This window comes from Mixophyes fleayi, chromosome 6 (genome assembly GCF_038048845.1).
Source record: "Mixophyes fleayi isolate aMixFle1 chromosome 6, aMixFle1.hap1, whole genome shotgun sequence".
Classification (NCBI taxonomy): domain Eukaryota; kingdom Metazoa; phylum Chordata; class Amphibia; order Anura; family Limnodynastidae; genus Mixophyes; species Mixophyes fleayi.
The window spans coordinates 17,100,715-17,123,084 of NC_134407.1; the positions used below are offsets into that span (position 1 = coordinate 17,100,715).

Below are 22,370 nucleotides of genomic sequence, written 5' to 3' on the forward strand. Positions count from 1 at the left end.
TCTCCTGCATAGGGACAGGTGAGTTCCCAGTTCCCGGGGAACTTGTAGCTTAAGGGGACAGATAGGTTTAAATATTTGCATAGCAGTCTCTTGAGGTAATTAGATTAAAGGGAAGGGTTTATGGTATTGAACCCTGCACTGTGTTGCTATATTTGTGACTGATGCTGAACAAGTTGGCCAGTGGTTAGAGTTGGATTGTGATAGTTAGCATTAGGAACACAATCTAAAAATACCACGAAACAGATATAAATACAACATTAATAAGTAGCCAGCTCTAGTGAGCTGGCGATAAGATAACACAAGGAAACTCAATCCTTCCAGTAGATCGTATTCACAGAGAAGTCCAATCACGAGCTACAAAGCCTCACTCCCATAATAGTACAATTAAGTTTATATAAGGAGTAGTAAAAGCCTCCACAATCGGCACTAGGTGATTCGAGTCTCTTAGGAAAACACAGTTTTAAAGTTCTACTTGTCTTACAAATCAGCAAGGCATGGAACGATGGATGCTTGGGATATGTGGCGACCACCCGGTAATCTCTTGGTTCAGTAGGTAATTAGTAAATCCACATACGAGCTGTCACTGACGCGTTTTTTCTCTACATCATATAGACTTTTTCAAAGCTGCTAGCCCTCTCCATGAATGGCTTACATAGCTAAAATGAGAGCACGATTGTTTCTTGGTTCATTCATTGGTTAATTCAAGTTAATTAGTCAGCACATGGGATCTTATATTGTAAAGCAACAAAACTACATAATATAAAATAAACTGACATAAAATAAATTGAGCAAACAATAAAGCAATCCATTAAAAACACTACAATAATTGGTTCTTTGATTAAACTGCAAATTACAAAACACAGTGAAGTAAGTCTGCTGCGTCCAATATGGGGTACATGTATAGACTAATCTTTGTACTGACTGTATTACATATATTCAGGAGCCTTTGCCTGAAGATCTCACTGGACCGTGCATGCTCAGAAGAGGGCCTCTTTCTGCTCTGAAAAGGCATCAGGGCCTAACAATGCACTTTCCGCCTCTGCCCTGAAGATTCTTGAAGCTCCCTCTTAGGTGGAGTTGAAGAGTTCTGGAATTTTTGGATGGGGAGGCCAGTAGATCTCTGTCCCATAGGGGGCCTTATAGCTATAGGAGTTCCTTGACAGCTCCCTATTGAGAGCTTGTAGACCTAGCGATCCCTTCCTCGCTTTGCTTTATTTTTGGTCTGAGCACTTAGGACTCAGTACACCTTAGGCTAGAAAAAAACTACAACATATCCTGCCAACTGGAGTATGTGTTCTCTCCGCGCTAGTGGCCAAAACCTGCAAAAGGTTCTAATAGGAACAATGGTCTTTTTACCCCCCCTTTGCCCTGAGATTTGGCATTAAAATCTTCAGATTCCCCAAAAAAGGGGAACATCTCAGAAATCAGTGCCACAATATCGCCTCTAGATCGGGGTAATGGAGTCCATAAGGCATAACTATATCCATCAAATCCAATGGAAAAAATTGAATTGCTAAATAAGAGTAAAGTAACAAAAATATAAGTCCCTGCCATCACAACTACAGCTGTTGGCTAAAATTGTAAACATTGTTATGCGAATGATGATGAGAGGGGGTTAATGAAGAATGATGATGAGAGGGGGTTAATGAAGAATGATGATGAGAGGGGGTTAATGAAGAATGATGATGATGATAAAAGGGGACTAATATGGAGGATGAGGGGTTAATGGGGATTGGTAATAAGAGGGCGTTAATAACAAATGATTATGAAAGGGGGTTAATTGAGAATGATGATGAAAGGGGATTGCTGATAAAGGGTGGGGGGTTAATGATTAATGGAGGATGGAGAGTTAATAATGGAGGAGGAGGGGTTAATGATTAATGGAGGATGGAGAGTTAATAATGGAGGAGGAGGGGTTAATGATTAATGGAGGATGGGGAGTTAATAATGGAGGAGGAGGGGTTAATGATTAATGGAGGATGGGGAGTTAATAATGGAGGAGGAGGGGTTAATGATTAATGGAGGAAGGGGAGTTAATGACTGATGGAGGAGGAGGGGTTAATGATTAATGGAGGAGGGGTTAATCACTGGAGGAGGAAAAGTTAATTATTAATGAAGGAGGAGGGGTTAATGATTGACGGAGGATGGAGAGTTAATCACTGATGGAGGAGGAGGGGTTAATGATTAACGGAGGAAGGGGAGTTAATGATGGAGGAGGAGGGGTTAATGATTGATGGAAGGAGAAGGCTTAATGGTTAATGGAGGATGGGGAGTTAAAGATGGAGGAGGGGTTAATGATTCATGGAGGATTAGGGACTAATGATTGATGGAGGATGGGGATTTACTGATGAAGGATGGGGGGGTTAATGATTAATGAAGAATGAGGGGTTAATGATAGATGGAGGATGAGGGGTTAATGATTGATGGACTATGAGGAGTTACTGATGGATGATGAGGGGTTAATGATTGATGTAGGAGGGGTTAATGATAGATGGATGATGAGGAGTTACTGATGAAGGAGGAGAAGTGGGTTAATGATTAACGGAGGATGGGGCGTTACAGATGGTGGAGCAGAGGTTAATGATAGATGGAGGAGGAGGGGTTAATGATGGGGGATGAAGGGTTAATGACTCATGGATGAATGTTGGTCTTTAACTAAACCCTTAGGTACACACCACACCCATATATACTAATTACAGTTTGGTAAAAGCAGGATCACTATAACATTACACCATGACATGGCTCCAGCTGCCCAATATCTGAGCATCTACTTGTAGCCACATTCCCCATCCATCCCCCTGACGCGCTCCAGTTCCTGCTCTTGGTTCTCTCTCCTGCGCTGTACTTGTCATGAGTCAGTGCCAGGATCCCCCCCCGGACTGGATTCCCGGGACATGGAGCCAGCTGTGCCCGGCGGCCGCATGGCAGTGGCAGAGTTAATGCTGGGATAGAGCCCGGCCCAGTGACTCACCGAGCTGCTGTCACACAAGGACTCCGAGCTGCCCCCATCCTCCCCCCCCTGGCTGCTGTGTGATGTCACAATGACTCCAAACAGGAAATGCACTAAGCAGCCACAGAATAGGAACTAGAAGAGTGAGAATAATGTGCTGGTGAAAGGGAAGGTAAGGAAGGAGGGCTGCATGCATGGAGGTAAACATCAATGAGGGTGCCAGGCTGTGTGTGCCCTCCAGGAAGCAGCACTGCCCAATAACACAGATTTATACCTGGAATATACTGCATGTCATCCTAGCAGGTCCTTCCGATTTGTTTCCTTCCCAGCTGTTACATTGTATCAGCTGCCGTAAACTGACTGCTGCAGGGCAGGTATGAGCTGATCCATCATATATTCCCCAAGTCATACAGCCTACAGCAGCCTTGTGACATTGTCTAACCTCAGCTGATACTGAACTTTCTGTGGGTTCTGGCACCATGCTCTGGGAATGCTATGTTTTTTGTTTTTTTTTTATATGTGACATAGTTTTCAGTTTAACTGTGGATTGTTACTGCAGCCTTTGTATACAGTTTTATTATACAAAAATAAAAATATCTTTTTGTTTCACAGCGCTCCCAATGTGGGATGAAATACTCAATGACCATAGTCATTCTGCTCATAGGACTGAATGGTGTTGTATAGCTGATATTTCTAAAGTTCAATATTGAACGTGTGTGTGTGTGTGTGTGTGTGTGTGTGTTTGTTTACATTTAAAATACAAAACTAATCATTAAGTTTAGAGTCATACATTCAGGGGAGGACTGGCAACTTTTAGACTGGAGGGCAAGACTTGACTTTGCAGCCTATTAGGAACATTTTAAAGGGGAAAAAAATGCAGTTGACTTAGCCCAAGATGGCCCAATATGGAACTGGCCTGTGGGTGCAGATGCCCCCTGCCCCCCAGCCCAGCCTGCCCCAACATACATTATTCTAACCCCATAGACCTTACTATATTCAATATGTATTGTCCTTGGTGTCTAAATGTTGGACTCTACCTAAATTGAATTGCCAACTGTTGTTAATAGTCTCAGTAACGCTTCATATCTCGTTCACAGGTAAAATGCAACTTGCATTCTATTAATTTAATTACAGCGGTGACTCAAGGTTAAAATGCATAGAAAAAGATAGTGCATTTTTTTTTCCGTGAGAGTTTCCCTCTGTGGAACCTTCATTTATATTCGTTCAAGATAAGTAGAACTTTTTAGAAGCTGTCTCAAAACATACCACACAAACGGGTTTTACAAAGAAAACTAATGTTTGCTAAGGTTGGGTGAGGAATGTTTGGAATCTGGGATGAAGGTGTTTTCTCTTTTGTTGTCGTTACTACTACACTATGATGCCTTAAACTCTTTGCTCATGTCATTTGTGCGTTACACACTGGTACTATATGCTCCGTTCCCACACACCCTTATAATTCTGTTTATCTTCCAGCGGCTAAAGAGAGACCCTTAAATTTTCTTCTAAAAAGACATGCTTCACAGATGTGCAGAATTTCACTTATGCATTGAAATAAATGTTATTTTTGTTACGGTGTATAGTGATGTTTAGGAGTACAGCTGTGTACAGTAGCAAAGAACTGTCAATTTGTAGAGGTGCAGGTGGATCTGTGTACATTAGAGGAACAGCTGGGATGTCACATTACGTTCATGTACATCTGACACAAGTAATTATACCTCGGGCCCATCCCACATACTTGCTGAGTGGCTAATAAAAACATAACTTGTTTATCAAGTGTCCTGATGTACGATTGCTATTGAGTCTCAATATGACCTTTGAACATTTTTCTGCTAAGAGTGACTTGACTTATAGACTTCCTGGTAATATATAGACGAGTACCCGAATAGAGAGTCGTGATCGTCCCGTTCAGCAATGTTTTGGAGGCTGGTGAGACGGGTAGCCAGGAAGAGGTCTCATTCCAAACTAAATTTAATGTAAATTTGTTTTCTTCTATTCACCAGGATGTTTCTGTGTCTCAGAGTCCCTGCTGTATAATTCAGTATCTTCTTTCCTGGTTCCAGCATGCAGGCTATGGAGAAAGATGCAGCTTCTAGCGGCTGGTCTGAGGGTGAATCTCACCCGGAGTCTCCACAAGCCACCAACAAGTCGTTTGACCTGTTCGACTTGGTCATCTCCTACAAGAGGATAGAAATTTATCTGGATCCAATCCGAGATAGCTGGGATGGAATCCGATACCTCTTAAGGTAATGTCCGGCCGATAATTGTCTAGTTCTAAACTGGATGTATCCATTATTAATACACAATAAGATCGTAGTAAGATCCTGATAACTTTGCAGCTGTCAGAAATTGTCTTTAGAATGGTATAAATGACTTGTTTTGTATTTTTTTTTTTCGCTTGGGGTTTGACTGTATTTTAGTCTTTTATAAGCTCTATTTTTATATTCTGCTTTCAGTGTTTTGATAGTTATGATAAATATTTTTCCTTTGTGAATTGCCGAAGTGATTAGTGGAAGATGCAGTTGCAAATTCATTAATTGCATGTAATATTGTTAGTGGAGACATTTAAAGTGAATATTGTGGAACGAGAGGTGTGTTGGTTGATTATAACGTTACAAGTGCTTTTATGAGACATGCCAACATATAGCAGTGTAACTCGCTATACTATACCTCCTGTAATATTCATCACATCCCCGGAGTTGTGGACCAGTAATGGCTAAATGTAACTCATAGGCTAGTTAGTATTATATAATACACATGTGGTGCTTTATAAATGTTCATAATATCTGCATAAAAGATGAGTTCTGATGACGTAATTTTAATGTTCATTAAGAAAATGTATGGTTTATATATAATTCTCCTACTGTAAATCAATCTGGATATTAGAAGTCATCTCTGAGTTAATAGCACTCGACTTGCACCCTTGTTTCTTCATATGGGCATGGTACTCTCCAGTCATGTATAATATACAATAGGTCATATTATCACATATACGCTAAGATCTTACTATAACTTAGAGTGGAACTAAACACAAAAGAAACTTTTTTTTGTTTTGTTTTTTTTCTGTAGGGGAAGGCATGCTCTATCGTCTTACCTTTCCACAAATGTAAGAGTAGCTCAGGATAAACAGAAAATGAATCAAACGTTGCTCACTGCACGCTGCAGAGAGCTGGCATGTCTAGATGAGTGTCTGGGAATTATTTCCTTCCTCCAAAAAATGTCACACATTGTATAATAATTAACCCAGCCGATGTAAGCGATAGCCTAGAGATAAAGCAGGTTATAGTCTGAGTTTGTGCACCTGTTGCGTACAGGAAGCAGAGGCGCTCAAGGGGCTGAGGAACTACAAGTCCCAGCAATCCCTGACCTACATCTCTGATAAATAATCTGCTCTTTGCAGAATAACTTACGAAGGCATATATGTTTTGCAGAATATTTACAGGAAAATAAAGGAATTTTGTTATATTTTAATATCTCAAATAATTCCGTTTCGTCCCCACAGGTGGCAAACGCCCATTTGTTCCCTCCTCACGTGTGTCGTAGTAAATATTCTGTTGCTCACTTTAAATGAAGGTAAGTAGGACATTATAATATGTTGATAATAGCTTGTGGCTCATTGGTTGAACAATATGTTACAGTGAGACTGGAGCAGTGAGCTGTGGGATCTGGTAGCAACAACTTACATGTACTAAAGTTTCTGACCACCACTCACATATAAGTAAAGAAGTCCAAACACAGGTCGATCACCGTAAAGGGGCTAAATGTATCAAGCTGAGAGTTTTCCGGCGGGTTTGAAAAACCAATCAGATTCTAGCTATCATTTATTTAGTTCATTCTACAAAATGATGGCTAGAATCTGATTGGTTGCTATAGGCAACATCTCCACATTTCAAACCCGCCGGAAAATTCTCAGCTTGATACATTTACCCTCTGGTCTCTCTCAGATTTGGCCATACACGATTGTGGCTAAATTCGAACGGACTAGCATTTTTAGGGTCAAACAGATGTATCCGACCGAGCATTATAAGCTCTGTTCGAGACTGACCACATCCATTGTCAGATGTGATTATTTTATTATGGGCAGCCAAGTGGCTCAGTGGTTAGCACTTCTGCCTCACAGCAACGGGGTCATGAGTTAGATTCCTGACCATTATCTGTGTGGAGTTTGTATGTTCTCCCCATGTTTGTGTGGGTTTCCTCCAGGTGCTCTGGTTTCCTCCCAAACTTCAAAAACATACTAGTAGCTCTGCTGACAAAATTCTCCTTAGGGTGTGTGTCTATCTGTGTGTTTTAGGGAATTTAGACAGTTAGCCCGGGGATATTCTGTATAAAAGGGTGAAGTCAGTGACAAGTTTATCATACACAGTTTTTAACAGAAGTTCTGTTTCCATACAAAGTTCCTTTTAATCTCCCAGTTTTTATTTGCTTTTTGTCTTTTAAGCTGTAATTAATATTGCTGGATACATAGGCCAAATCTAAGGTACACATTATAAATGGGCCTTTTGTTCTACTTTATAAGGTATGACAGGGTGGAGTTTGTTTACTTACCTGGCTGTGTGCACAGACTGTTAACAAAGAACTGGCAGTAATTTGCCTGGATTATTAAACCACATTGTGTCCCGGATGACAGGTTGGGGTGTTCTGTAAGATGTGGCAGGCAGGTGTTGCAGTAAATAGACTTAGTAACCACAGTCTGTTACATGTGTGGGTGGTGTGAGGTTCTGTGTAAATGTCTGTTACATGAAAACTTGATGATGTATTTAAGGTACAGTGTTAACCAAGGGCTCATGTGCAATGTGTGTTTTATCTGTTGTGTGCTGGTGAACGGTCTATTGTATTGTGTGCATGCAAGTTAAGATCTAAGCATTTTTTTTTATTTGTTTTGGGGATTTTATATTTATTTATTTCTATTTTTTTTTTTTTTTTTGCAATATTGCTTAAAGGACCCACAACTCCTTTACATCTGAAGTATGATTACTGACAAGCGGTGGTTCCTCTGAGCTGTTCTACTGCCTTCCCTACTAGATTACTAATACAAAAATGACCAGCAGGAACACCTGTATAAAGGAAAGATACGTTGTTGCCTGTAGCAACCAATCAAATGTTGCCTTTGGTTTTCTAACCTGCATTAGGATAATGACAGCGATTATGAAGTTGCTATGAGCAACAGCAATTTTTTTTTTTTTTTTTACACTAGAGCAGCTGTGAGCAAAACTGCTCCCCCTGCTGGCTGCTCCTGGTCTCGTTAGAACGGGTAGCGGGGTTGCCAACTCTGAAATGAAAAAAAAGCAACCGGTTAGTGAAAAACAAGCCCAAATCAATCCAAAAAAGCCCAACTTAGAGGGGACCGTCCTTTTCTATAACACTAATTTCTACATTGAATCTCCATTTAGAAAACCTTTATAAACACAAGAGGACACATTTATACACTGATAGGGCAAATGAAAAATCAAATGCTGTAATTTAGGACACTGGTATGTCTACCCCACACAGCCCCATGATATAACAGTATAAGCAGTCTTCTGACATGAGCACCTTACTAAATGGGAGGGGAGGGTGTTATATGTCAGTGTTACCTGCTATAAGTGCAGCGATTGTGTGTCTGTCACAGCACTTATTTCAGTAGGTTGCTGTAGATCCGTCTTCCTGTGATTTATTCCACGTCCTCCTCTGACTCCGCCCACCCACAAAGCGCCACTTCATTGGAGAAATTCGCTGCACAACCCGCCCACAAAAAAAACATCTGAATGCACCAATCACAAAATGGTGACAGAGGAAAAAAAAAAACGATTATACAGCCTGAGGACTTGGAGAACGTGTCCAAGACCAAAAACAAGCTACCCACCGCATTCGAAAAAACCCCGCAACTTCACACATAAAGAAGCCCATTTCCGCTTGTTATAAGCGTAATTGGCAATTATGACGGGTAGCCGTCTTCTGCGTCACATGACCACCTCTGCACAGTGCAGGGAGGTCACGCGGTATACCCGAATGAGGAGAGAGTGCCCTGCGCTCTACCTCTGACTCCTGCGGCCTCCAGCTACTTGATGTTGCCCCTCGCTGCACTAGAGATATCATCTTGTTAATATATGATCATTTTGTAATGTGAAAGCATTGTACCCTATGGGGTGGCAGTTTAATCACTGTGTATGGTTCGGTTATCATTTAGACCGTGAGAGGGTTGCTAATCCTCTTGCTACACTTTGGGGGAGCTTTAGTTCAGCACAAAGTCCCGTTGGAGCCTCACATTATGACCTCTTATGACCTCTTATTGTTCCTAAAACATCTTATTTTTGCTCGCACCCTAACATTCCGCTGAGTCTCCGACGGGACTTCACATTCAATTGACTCCCACCCCTTATAGAGGGACAGTGCATCCACTAAAGGGCTTCATCGTGAACAGTAATGACAGGGGTTAGGTAAGGCGTCTTAGAATGTTTGGAGAAGCATTTTGGATTTTTTTGCAAATCCACATTCCATGAGCCCTGCTACCACAGTGATTAGCAATGTGAAGAAACGGCAAGTGACTGGCTATTCAATTAAGAGGAAGCGCATCTAGATTCTGGGAATGAGTTCAGCAGTAAGGAGGGGTGGAATTGGAAGAATTTGCTTAAGAGGCGATTGACAGTGTGGATGGACCCTCAATGCTGCTGTGGGGGACCCTGAACGGCAGTCACATTTTGGGTTTTGTTAGTGGGTTTATTTTAGTTAAAACCAAAATCCCTCTTACTTGCATATATCTTCAATATTTTGCTTAACACTTATAGCGAAATTAAGTAAACTAGTTTCTAATTAACAAGTGTATAATTTCTCTTTACGAGAAGTAAGCAAACAGTATTTTCTCTCTAGAATATTTGAGAGTCGTCCTGCTAAAATGTGTAGGTCATGACTGCAATACCTATATAGTTTGTATGCCTTTTGTCTGAGTCACAATTATTTTTATTCTTTATTAGAATTTGTCTGAAGTACTAGGACAAGAATGCATCATAATCTTGTTGCAAGGCATTATCTAACCTCTATAAAGGTGTTAGTCTCTGCCAGGGTATAATAAACACAAGCGAACACTGAGCTTTTTATTTTGTAGTCTGCTGGAAAAATGTCGGTAGAATCTCATTGGTTAACCCTGGAAACAATAAATCGTAAACCTTCCCCACGGACTAGGCACAATAGAGCGTATTGAGGTTAGTTTGCCTATAATTATGGTACTGACCCATCACTCAGGATCACCGGTTTTGGAACCAACGTACAAAGCCGATATTTGATGAGTCAGTCAGGAAGAATATTATAGTTACCACTAATACACGCGTGTGATATGTTTTCCTGTCTCCCAAATAATTGAGCTGATCTGGTGTAGATACTTTAGTTTGTATTAAGTAGAACATCCGCACTCTGAAGTAGATCGGGGACAGTATTTAAAGGCTTAACACTCAGCGGGGATGTGGTTCTTAATTCCTTTCAGTGAATGTAGGATGGATTTAAATGCCCTGTTCTTTGATAAATATATTAAGAGCAAGAATCAGTCACTGGCCTGGTATATTGACAATACAACGATTGGTTCTACAGGCCATCTGTACCCTTTTATTTAAGCAGGGTCATCCGGCGTTGCGGGGGCCTGATTTGTAATGTGTAGCTGTCTTTATATATTGGCAAAGTATTTGGTAAATAGACCAAAAATGCTATTTAGAAAATATACAAAAACTGATTAAAGAAATAAAATTTTAATTAAAAATTTTATTTAGGTAAAATTAAATAAATTTTATTGCGGTTATTTTATTTTAAAGTTACACTTTCATTTAAAAAATGCAATTGTTGCGAGATTTGTCGCGTTGTCGTTATGTTGTGTTGCTGCGAGGTTTCCTTCCAGCAGTCAAAACAATTATTTACAAAACCAAAACCGATGTTTTCAATAATAGTCGCTTTGTCACGTTGTTGCTGTGTGGTCTAATAGCTTACTTGTTCGATAGTAATACAAACTAATATATATATATATATATATGTGTGTGTGTATGTGTATATAAATATATGTTAACCCGTGCATGATACTCATGCATTCTAGTCAAATCAAGCTACTTAAGGTGTTAAAAAGGTTCTTGTCATGCATTTGGGCCTAGCCCAGGCCTCCTCAGGGGAAGAGCGTTACTTCCCGACGCAAGCGCCCTTTTTTAACGTGGTTTTGTCCACATGTCACCACCTCATCATTTTTCTCCATCACCTCGTCCTTCATCTTCATCGCCACATCCTTCATCAAGCTACTTAAGGTGTTAAAACTCCCCACTGTCACCCCCGGCAACCACCAACCACTCCCAACTGTCACTTCTCCTTCAAGAAATATATAGGTCAGTGTATAACTCTGCCCAGCAGGTGGGGATGCAGCTTGGTTTTTTTTTTTCCACACACGCCACTAGGCATTTATATAGTAGTGTATATATATGTATATATATATATATATATATATATATATATATATATATATATAATATGTGTGTGTTTTCAGGAGTTACTATGAGTCCTTTTTTGTGGGTTTTTATACTTTGTGTGTGTGTATGTATTGAGTTTAACTGTTTAGGGCAGCGCGGTGGTTAGCACTTCTGCCTTACAGAACTGGGGTCATGAGTTCGATTCCCGATCATGGCCTTATCTGTGTGGAGTTTGTATGTTCTCTCCGTGTTTGCGTGGGTTCCCTCTGGGTGCTCCGGTTTCCTCCCACATTCCAAAAACATACTGGTAGGTTAATTGACCCTAGTCTCTGTGTGTGTGTTGGGGAATTTAGACTGTAAGCTCCATTGGGGCAGGGACTGATGTAAATGAGTTCTCTGTACAGCGCTGCGGAATTAGTGGCGCTATATAAATAAATGGTGATGATGATGATGAACTGTTTGCCTGCTGGAGAGCAGTGTGCCAGGGTGGGTGAGAGCAGTGATAGAAGTGTCTTTAGATCAACCTAACTGGTAGCAGAGAAGGATTGCTGGTAACTAACTGCATTTCCTCTTAAATCCCACCACTCCAGCAACCTAAGTGAATTTGAGCCTGCAAAGTGATTTAAACCTTATGCCTTCTTAGCTGCTTGTCACTAAATGTAAACTGCTTCTCACAGTCGCCTGGTTCTCTGTGGGAGCCCTGGCCGTCTCCATACCGGCGTTATTCGGTTACCTCCAGCAGATGTCTCACACACCTATCCCTGAACCTGATCTGGCCAGGAGGAGATACTCCAGCGTGCGCCGGGAGGAGCTGCAGAAAGTGAAACTGACACGTCAGGAGGCCGTGGCCGAGTTCAAGAGCTTGTGAGTAAAGTGCTTCCTCGTTGCTCGGTGATCACTGACTAATCTGTGCTGGTAATCTGGGCGTGTTGTGCAATAGAGCAAAGCACAGGAATAATAATTAGAGCACAGCAATATTGTGGTGTTGCCCATAGCAACCAATCCCACGTTTGCTTCTGTTTTCTGGAATGAACTACAAAAATGACCAAATTGCATTGGTTTCTATGAGTAACGCCAGTCTCTCTGTGCACTAGTGTGTGTGTGTGTGTGTGTGTGTGTGTGTGTGTGTGTGTGTGTGTGTTCATATTATATATTGCTTCTTTCCTGTGCACACAATTTTTCCTTCCTATGTCAGTGTATGCATATTAAATTATGTTTATAAAGTCTCCCTCTCTCTCTCTCTTCCTCTCTCTCCTCAAAGGTAGATAATCAAAAATATAATCTGGTAATTAACGTTAAGTTAGTTAGTGTAGCATGGAACCAATGAATGCCTTTCTTCCCCCCCCCCCACTCTGATACTTCCCATTCTGCTATGGTTTTTTATGTTAAGAATAACCCCACCCACATTTGCCCCTGCTCTGGATATATCTCACTAACACAGGTGCCACTACTGCAGTAACGCCTTGGAGTTAGAGCAAATAAAACCACTTTTTGACATTAAAAAAATGTGTATATATATATTATAGTGTTATGTATTTATATTTTCGTTAATCTATCCATCATACTCTATATTTCACTTCTCTGGAGATGTTTGCTGTGTTAGAGAAAAATCTCCCCCTAACTAAGCAGACAGTGTTGGACTGACAGATTTGCAAACTTGCAGAAATGTACTTTGCTGATTGATGGATTCATATACAGGGCCAGTGGTTTTACATCAACTCAAGTTCCTGCAGAAAAAGCCCTTTGACCTGTATCAGATCCCATTAGTACTGTCTTGAACATGTGAGAAGAGTTTTAATGAATAATATTGGAATAGGGAGGTATTACATTACATTTTTACAAAGCTGTGGGGTTAGACTGAGCTATGTATTTTATCGTCAGTTCATATTTGAAAATTTCAATTTCGGGGATCGATGGTCCTTTATCTGTTAATTTGGTATACTGCACTTTTTCACCTATGTTGGCAAATAATACCCTGTGTGTGCGTTTGCCACACACATTGTGTAGGCAGTCCATATTGGATGTGGTCCTCTGTGCATTCTCTTCCCTATAGTGACATAAATCGTCACATAATGGAAAACCCTGCTCAGGTTATATTTATCAACATCTGCTATTTAAACCGGCAATCCCACATATACGTTTTTTTTCTTTCTTTAAATAGCACGTTGGGTACCTTTTTCAAGCAGACATCTGATAATGATTTGAAGGAGAATAGCCAAGAAAAAATATTATCTCCTTTTCAAAATCTGGCAAACAATACTGGCTGCCAGACACAGATGCAGTCAGTCTGCTACACAGACTTGCAGCTTTCAGCATGTCATGTGATGGCCGAAGGATGTCACCGTGCAGATCGAGCTCAGAGAGGCATTCCAAAGTCTCTCTGCTCACAACACCATGTGTCATGTGACTGTGGTTGCCATAGTAGACCAGAGCCTTGAATAATTAATATCAGCCTGAAGAAAAGAAAACAAAGGAAAATGGTAAATGCCAACATTCATTTTATAGTATGCACTGCTTTACGACCCATGCCATAAATTGGTACTGGGCACTCATCTGTAACCAGTGTCTGAAGCTCTCTCAATAAGTACCTCTTGGGTAGAACCCAAGAGTTTACGAACAGTCAATGAGATGCATTAATTTAGTTTCAGGTTTTCACCCATAGCAGGACTCACAGTTCATCTGGAACACACCAAGCTCATACTATGAATCCATTCCCAAATACATATTTACAGTTTTATGACTATGATTTACAGATAGGGAACTCTTTCGTTGATTAAATATATTGTTTTAATGTATTACTGAAGACAAGGGTCATACGTGGCCCTTTTGAAGGCTAGAGGGTCACCCATGTGGGGCCCTTAGAGTGTATAATGTTGCCCATCTCTGTGCTATATCGTGGAGGGTTACACAGCCTGAAATAACAAGATCTTAATTTTTAGAGGAAATGATCTGTATGTTACTGTGTCTGTAGATTGTGTAATGTGTTTTATTTCCCATTCCTACCAAGATTTAGTTTTGTACAATTGCTAAATCAAAATCTGACTTCTGCCGTATGTTCCACAGCTTAATTCACCTCGAGAGCATCCTAAACCTGATCTGCAGCACCTGCGAGAAAGTCTATCAGGTTATGTACTGGCAGGAGCCCTCCGCCTCCTTTCAGTAAGTGGCAGAACGCGTCTCTTCACAAGTAGGAGCTGTGTCACTGATTATGTTGTCAATCTTTTTTTTTTTTTGTTTTCTTTTACTATTTTTTTTTTTTTTCTTCAGAATTGTTATCATTTAACACTACATAAGTATACATTAATAAACTGGCGAAAACTTCATGTTGGCACGATCGGATTAGACAATAGAGTGCTGTACTGATTTTGAAGGACACGATATTATACTCCAAAAAAAACAAAACAATCCAAGAGTTTAAGGTGTTGATTTATCAAACCTTCTGAAAAGGGAAAATTGTTGCTATGGGCGACACCTCCAATCAGATTCCAGCTACCATAATTCTATTTTTTATTATTTTTTTTATTTTAGAATGTACAAGATAAATGAGGGCTATAATCTAATTGGTTGCTATCGGCAACACCTCCACGATTCCTCTTTAAGGTTTGATAAATCTGTCCCTTCAAAAAGCAAGGAAATGAGAAAAAGGAGGGCATAAGGAACGAAGTAGATTTGGGTGTTAGCTGAGGTGGCTATCAGGATAAGGGGGCTTTTTGGAAGGCATATAATAGAGGCTGTTTGATGAATCTGCTTTGTGAGTTTAGCAGCAATGATTTATCAAGTTGTGTGATGGAGTCGATCATATAATACAGTGACAACCAAAAAGGGACAAGTCTTCACGTTGGACCAGTAAATAACAATGGCTGCCTTTTTCCATTACATGTACTAACAGGAATGCAAGATAGCATTAATTGTGCAAATTACAGTAATTAGGTTTTTCTTTTTAACCTGTACTTTTACAGGAGTGCATGCCCTTGTGTATTCTCTTATGCACTCGTGTATTCTCTTACACACTCATGAATGCAGCATAACTGTTACTGCAGATAGATATCCCTATATAAACGCAAAATGTCCTATTTTATTAGGTCCTTGTCCATCCAGTGTGCCCTGTCAGTGTTTTTGTGTACTGATGTCTGCAGTGACATTTGAGCTCCATTCACAAAGTACATACCTCTCAACACGTCTGTCCCCCGTAGCAGGACAGGGGGAGCGGCCACATCTCAAAGGGTGTGGTCACATTGCGAAGAGGTGTGGCCATGCCCACAGAGGGCTGACTAGCCGATTACATACCTCAGTATTCCCACCTGCGGGATAAAGGGCCTAGGGTGTGACAAAGTAAATGTACCAAGCTGGGAGTTTCCGGCAGGTTTAAAAAGTGAAGATGTTGCCTATAGCAACCAATCAGATTCTAGCTGTCATTTTGTAGAATGTACTAAATAAATGATAACTAGAATCTGATTGGTTGCTATAGGCAACATCTTTACTTTTCAAACCTGCCAGAACCTCCCACCTTGATACATTTACCCCCTGGAGTATGTTACATTATGAAGCACACTTGTATTTAATGATATAATAATACATAGTGAAGAATACTCTAATAATGGGTATTATACACCCATATCCAGTGATAAACTTATACGGATTGCAGTATGATCAGTTTCAGCTCTTCTCACAAACTCCTTTTCTAAAGCATATGTATTACTTGGGTCATTAGTATTACTGCTTAATGATCAACCTTAAACACAACTGGGCCTCGTTTACAGTTGGCAGCAAATCCAGTTGGAGGGAGCAAACTTGCACCAGGACAAACCATGTTACAACGCAGGGGGTTTCTTTTAGCGTGCAGGGAAAATATTACCTGTTGTGTTTAGCATAAAAAAAAATTAGTTGAGCTATGACACTCCCTCCCGACTCTAAATCTGTCTGCACGTCTTAAGTAGAGATGAAAGGAACAGTGAGAACTTCCTCTCAACCAGCCATGAAATTGCGCAGACTAAGATGATGGTCCCTTTGCGGTAAGAGCCTTACAATACAAGTTATACATTATCACTACGGTCCGGCGGTCCATCGATGCTCTCCACTATCCTGTCTGTATCTAAGAACCAGACAATAATCCTGGCTTGGCGGGAGTGAGAACCTCATTGTTGGAAGGTAACACGGCAGACTTTGGAGGACCTGCCGCATTGGTTGGAACACTGGTCCCCAATATTCTGTGATGATGAATCATTTCTGGAATGTCATCCAAAACTGAATTTTCAGATATGGTTGGAGATATCCTTCTAATAAATGTAAATATGAAATGACGTTCCAAACGTTTATAGAAAGGAAAGCAGAAAGAATTAATGCTTGTAAATGGGACAATCATCACCATTGATTTATATACCGCCACTAATTCCGCAGCGCTGTACAGAGAACTCGCCCACATCAGTCACTGCCCCATTGGAGCTTACAGTCTAAATTCCCTAACACACACACACACACACACACACACACTCACACTCACACTCACACTCACACTCACACTCACACACACTAAGGTCAATTTTGATAGCAGCCAATTAACCTACCAGTATGTTTTTGGAGTGTGGGAGGAAACCGGAGCACCCGGAGGCAACCCACGCAAACACCGGCAGAACATACAAACTCCACACAGATAAGGCCATGGTCGGGAATCAAACTCATGACCCCAGTACTGTAAGCCACCGTGCTGCCCACAATTTTTAGGTAATAATCCCTGGTGAACAGGACAACTAGTGGCAAATAATCTCCTGCCTGGGGAAGTCGCTTGCCCCTACTTATAAATCCGAGCAGGACATTGTTAGTCAGTAATACCCTGTTCTGAGGGCATTATGACTTTTATAAGTTTTCATCAGCATAACAGAATGTATGGAGGTCCCTGCTCCCCTTGGTGGTGATACTTGGCATTGCAACTTCAGTCCTGTCAGTCACCTCTCCCAGCCTGTCGGTGACTTGGTTCCACTCTCAGCCTACTCTAGTCCCTGCTGGTAATGGTGGCTCCGCTCTCACTGTGTTCAGTGACTGTTATTATATTGGCAAATTTTCCCAGGCATTACTAGTAGAATAAAGCTCATAAATCCGCCATGTAACTTGGAGAGCTGCACCCAGTAATGGCTGTAATTCCCTTTAACACGTCACTCCAAAGGGGTTAATGCAGCTTGAGGACAGACCAGCCAGAGTAAGGGGACAAGAAACAAGTCACACACCACAAATGTCAGACATGAGCTGATTACATGAATCTCTTCCCTATCCTTGATTCTTCCAATACTCCCAGCACAGACATGTACTGCTAAATGTGCATTAATCCTCTTCCCTCTGAGACAAAGCAGAACACGGACCCTGATAATCGATAGGCAGAAGATCTGCCTAGGCCATAGACGAGTAAAGGAAAGTGTATTGTATATCACCAATGAAAATCTATGTTGCAGCATTAATAGAGGGGAGATTTACCCATTTTCACGGCTAATGTTTTGCACAAAACACATTGTTCTTGTTTCATTATTAAAATAAATGTTATTTATTTTATTGACTTGTCCCTGTGCCTCAAAATAATAGACGGATAGGAAGTAGCTGATCATGGTGTCTATAGCATGGCTGGTAACTGATAACAATGTCCCTTTCTACATGCCTTCATGACGGTAACCGCATAGAGCGCCCCCCTGTGGTGTTATGCTGGCTGTGGTCTTGATAGAATTCATTTGTTTAGTTCCCCTTAAGGTTGTAGGGCCTGATTCGTTAAGGATCTTAACTTGAGAAACTTCTTATTTCAGAAAACCATGTTACAATGCAAGGGGTGCAAATTAGTATTCTGTTTTGCACATAAGTTGAATACTGACTGTTTTTTCATGTACCACACAAATATCAACTTGTCAGTGTACAAATAAGCTATCAAGTATTTGTGTGCTACTGGTTTTGTCCAGGAGACTGAAATAAGAAGTTTCTCAAATTAAGATCCTTAATGAATCAGGTCCGTAGACAATAAAGTAATAATAATGTGCAGTAGTCGTGTGTTTGAAGTAATTCTGCAATAACTTGTAATTATTTAACGGACTAAATTCTTCCTGGCCAAGTTCTTGATTGTAATTCAACAGCGCGGTGACTCAGCAATTCCCCATTATATGTACGTAGGTTCAGAAATGAAGCCTTTGCCATATTTTGCAACACTGACATCTGTCCTGGTTTCAATGTCTAGTTTCACAATGACTTTTTTTTTTCTGTTTTGTAAGAAGGATGTTTTCTTTTTTGTTTTTTTGCTTTAAACAGGATTTTGGGTCTTTTAGTGAAGTAAAACGTTTTATATGTCCCTTCTCTCCACCAGGTTGTACGGATTACTGCTGGGCTCTGTCTGCACCCTCTATCTCATGCCGCTGTGTTGGGTTTTGGCCATTGTAAACAGCACTTTGTTTCTGAGAAACTCCGACTTCTACAGAGGTAAGAAATTATATGTGTCTGAAATTCTCAATTCAGTTGACCTCTTACAGTACAAGAGCGTGACCTCCGTGGATGCGTCTCTGCCCGCTGTGTGATAAGCATCGCTCGCTCTTCTCTCTAGTAACCTGATATACTGCGCTGCAATCCTTTATGCTATAGATATATGCTGCGCTGCTCTGTGAGGGAGAAAGGGTCATGTCACACTTTGTATTGCGTATTCGAGAGCTTGAATTAGAGCAGGGCAGTAGATGAGGACCGTAGGTAACCAATACTTTAAACTTTTCTAATGTGTGTGTGTGCGCCTGTTTGTCAGACAAATACACGAGTAGTGGTCTCTGCTAGACGTGGTACCTGCCAGCCCCCTTTTTGATTCCACCCATTTTGCATGTTGTGCTGGGTTCCAGCAGGGCCACTAAAAGGCCCCGCCTATAGCCTCAGAAGGGGGCGTGGTCACAGCAGGCTGGTGGCTCCTCTCACTACTTGGCCATCCGTATTTTAAGGCACCACATGCGACGAGCCCTCATGCACAAATGACAGTCCTCATTGGAGAACTTGTACACAGCGCAGCGGATGGGTGTGATTATAGCTTGTAGTCCAGATAACTGCATATCCTGCTAGGGTTGTAATCAATCCACTATTATAGGATTTGCTGGAATCCTCAGAAATGTATTCGGTCGAATGCAGAACTGTATCCAAATCCAATTACAAATGTACTTGTCTGTGTCCCTTTTTGGTTTGTTTTTTGTTTCTTTTTAATAATCCTTTTGAAGGACTCATACATGTATAATATAGAACATCACACCTAGCAATGACCTCCTATCCAGCATATAATGCTGTGGTTACTCCCCATGCAGTGTTGGGCGTGGCTTCTCCCCGTCCAGCGGGGCAGTGTTGGGCGTGGCTTCTCCCGTCCAGCAGGGCAGTGGTGGGCGTGGTTTCTCCCCGTCCAGCGGGGCAGTGGTGGGCGTGGTTTTTAAAATTGGTTGGAACACTCCTGTATTTCCATTGGCCCATTAGACAGGGCATTGATTTGGGAGTTCTCATCCCCTTGTAGTGAGAAACAGAGGTGAGGTTCAGACTAATTTGGAAGCAGAACATTATATATACTGATTGTTTTATTACATATTTTATTTGTCTGGCAATGGGGCAGATAATGATACTGTTGTTGCAGTGGTCCAGCTTACTATATATCCAGTCCAACATGTTGGGAGGCAGAGTTTCTAACGCCCAGTAGTATTATTGGCTGATCCTCTGATTGGATCTTGGACTTCAGTGCAGGATGGTGATTGGCATCCCAGCAGCCAATAATAACACTAGCTGGTTGTTCTGTCATCCTGTAAGGTTCAGTAATTCTTGTTGAACTAGGCCCAGCTCTGCTCACGATCCCCCAGAACAAATGTCGCAAAGCTCGGGGTGCGATCTAGTGACGTGTGTATGGGAGAGGACTGGACAGGCCCAACATGTGCTAAGGGGGCCTACAGGACTCTTTGAACCATGGTTGTACTATTAATATTGAATTGGTTATAGTCAGTGAGCCATTCGGGCAAGCAAGTATATAAAAACAGTAGCTTCAAGTACATTAGATGTGAGATAGCAGAAATGCGTGTTACTGGAATATAACACTAGAGGGCAGTATGTATCACAGATTTTATTTTCCCTTTAATAGTCCTCTTGCACTGACATATAATCATTAGAGATTGCATTATGTATTTTGAAGGCAATAAGGAAGATGAATGGTCTGGGTTTTTTTTTCTAGATGTATAATCCTCAATCAATATTCAGTCATCCATTCTGTTATTTTTCATTTAATATACAATGTATTCTTTAGATCTGTTTTAGTAATTTAATTAGCAATTACATGTTTCTGATAACTTTTAATGATCTCGTACCTGTCAGTTGACTACAATATGAATGATTGTGTTATAGTTCATTACTCTAGGTGAGCGGCTAACGCGTTTCTCTTAACCCCTTGTGAAGTGTAAGAGATGTCGTCCACACTTATTACAGTAATGACTCCTGCATAGGAGTAGACACCGATCAGCCACAACAATAAAACCACCTGCCTAATATTGTGTATTTCCCCCTTATGCCACCAAAACCCTTCTGGCCCATCAAGACCTCTGAAGGTGTCCTGTGGTATCTGGCACCAAGACGTTAGCCGCAGGACCTTTAAGCCCTCTAAGCGGGGAGGTGTGGCTCGGACTTGTTTTTCCAGCGCACCCCACAGATGCTCGATCGGGTTAAACTCTTCATCATGTTCATTAAACCATACCTGAACAATAGGTGCAGTGTGGCAGGGTGCATTATCCTGCTGAAAGGGGTCTACCTGGTCTGCAACAATCTACGTGTCAAAGGAACATCCACATGAATGCCAGGACCCAAGGTTTCCCAGCAGAACATTGCCCAGAGCATCACACTGCCTCTGCCAGCTTGCCTTCTTCCCATAGTGCATCCTGGTACCATCTCCTAGGTAAATGACACACACGCTCCTGGTTGTTCACAAGATGTAAAAGAAAACGTGATTTATCAGATCAGGCCACCTTCTTCCATTTGGCAGTGATCTAGTTCTGGCTCTCACTCGCCCATTGTAGGCGCTTTCGATGGTGGACAGGGGTCAGCGCGGGTATTCTGACCGATCAGCAGCTAGGCGGTCCCATAGGCAACAAGCTGTGATGCACTGTGTGTTCTGACATATTAATTTTTTCAGCAATTTGTGCTACAGTAGCTCTTCTGTGGGATTGGTCCTGACTGGTTCGCCTTCGCTGCCCTAGTGAGCCTTGTGCACCCACGACCCTGTCGCCTGTTCACCGGTTGTCCTTCCTTGGACCACGTTTGGTAGGTACTAACCTCTTAGACATGCTCTGACCCAGTCGTCTAACCATCACAATATCCCAAGTCCGTCAGATCCTTACACTTGGCCCATTTTTCCTGCTTGCAACTCATCAACTTCAAAAACTGACTGTTCACTAGCTGCCTTATATATCCCTCCTTGTGACAGGTGCCATTGTAATGAGAAGATCAATGTTATTCAGTTCACTTGTCAGTGGCTTTAATGTGGCTGATCGGTGTATAACCTGAACTGTAAGTTTTCATAGTAGATCCATTGTTTTTATAAAACTATTCTCATCTCTCTACCAACATAATGAGAGGATAGACGTGTGTTTGGGGTACGAAGATTGCACATTAGATTAACTATTGAATAGATCAACTCCATATGGTATTCTTTAAACATTGTAGGGGCAAACGCAGGATTTGTAGAGAGGTTTCCACACCACGCCGCCAGTGGGCGTGACCAGCATGCATGGGGGCGTGGCTATAATTTTAGACAGTATTTGGCTGCTCTCCAACTCTTCCTATCCCCATAATATACATGGGCAATGCTGCGTGCACTACTGTTAGGTTTTTCAAGCCGAGCCGTGTGAAGCAGGGGCAGGGTCCAGCCACCTCAATTATACAGAGCCCCAGGGTTGGAGGGGGGATTCTAGGCACCAGGAAACTCCCGCCCCTCCCCCTCGGTTTGCCTATGCATAGTTATCCAGATATAGGTCCGGTCTCAACAA

General features: G+C 41.5%; 1 protein-coding gene across 4 annotated transcripts in view; it reads left to right on the top strand.

Moving 5' to 3' along the window:
- Positions 1-2,785: 2,785 nt before the first annotated feature.
- ZFYVE27 (zinc finger FYVE-type containing 27) overlaps positions 2,786-22,370 on the top strand; it is a 63,273-nt gene continuing 43,688 nt past the window's right edge. Inside the window, exons 1-6 of one of the 4 annotated variants that reach the window (XM_075215934.1) lie at positions 2,786-3,122; positions 4,951-5,193; positions 6,450-6,520; positions 12,042-12,228; positions 14,428-14,523; positions 18,698-18,810. In XM_075215934.1, the coding sequence (XP_075072035.1) occupies positions 5,012-5,193; positions 6,450-6,520; positions 12,042-12,228; positions 14,428-14,523; positions 18,698-18,810 (649 nt within the window). In that variant the 5' untranslated portion in view covers positions 2,786-3,122; positions 4,951-5,011. Of the gene's footprint in view, positions 3,123-4,681; positions 4,924-4,950; positions 5,194-6,449; positions 6,521-12,041; positions 12,229-14,427; positions 14,524-18,697; positions 18,811-22,370 lie in introns of those variants that run through there. The other 3 variants (XM_075215935.1, XM_075215933.1, XM_075215936.1) reach the window with 3 other exon arrangements.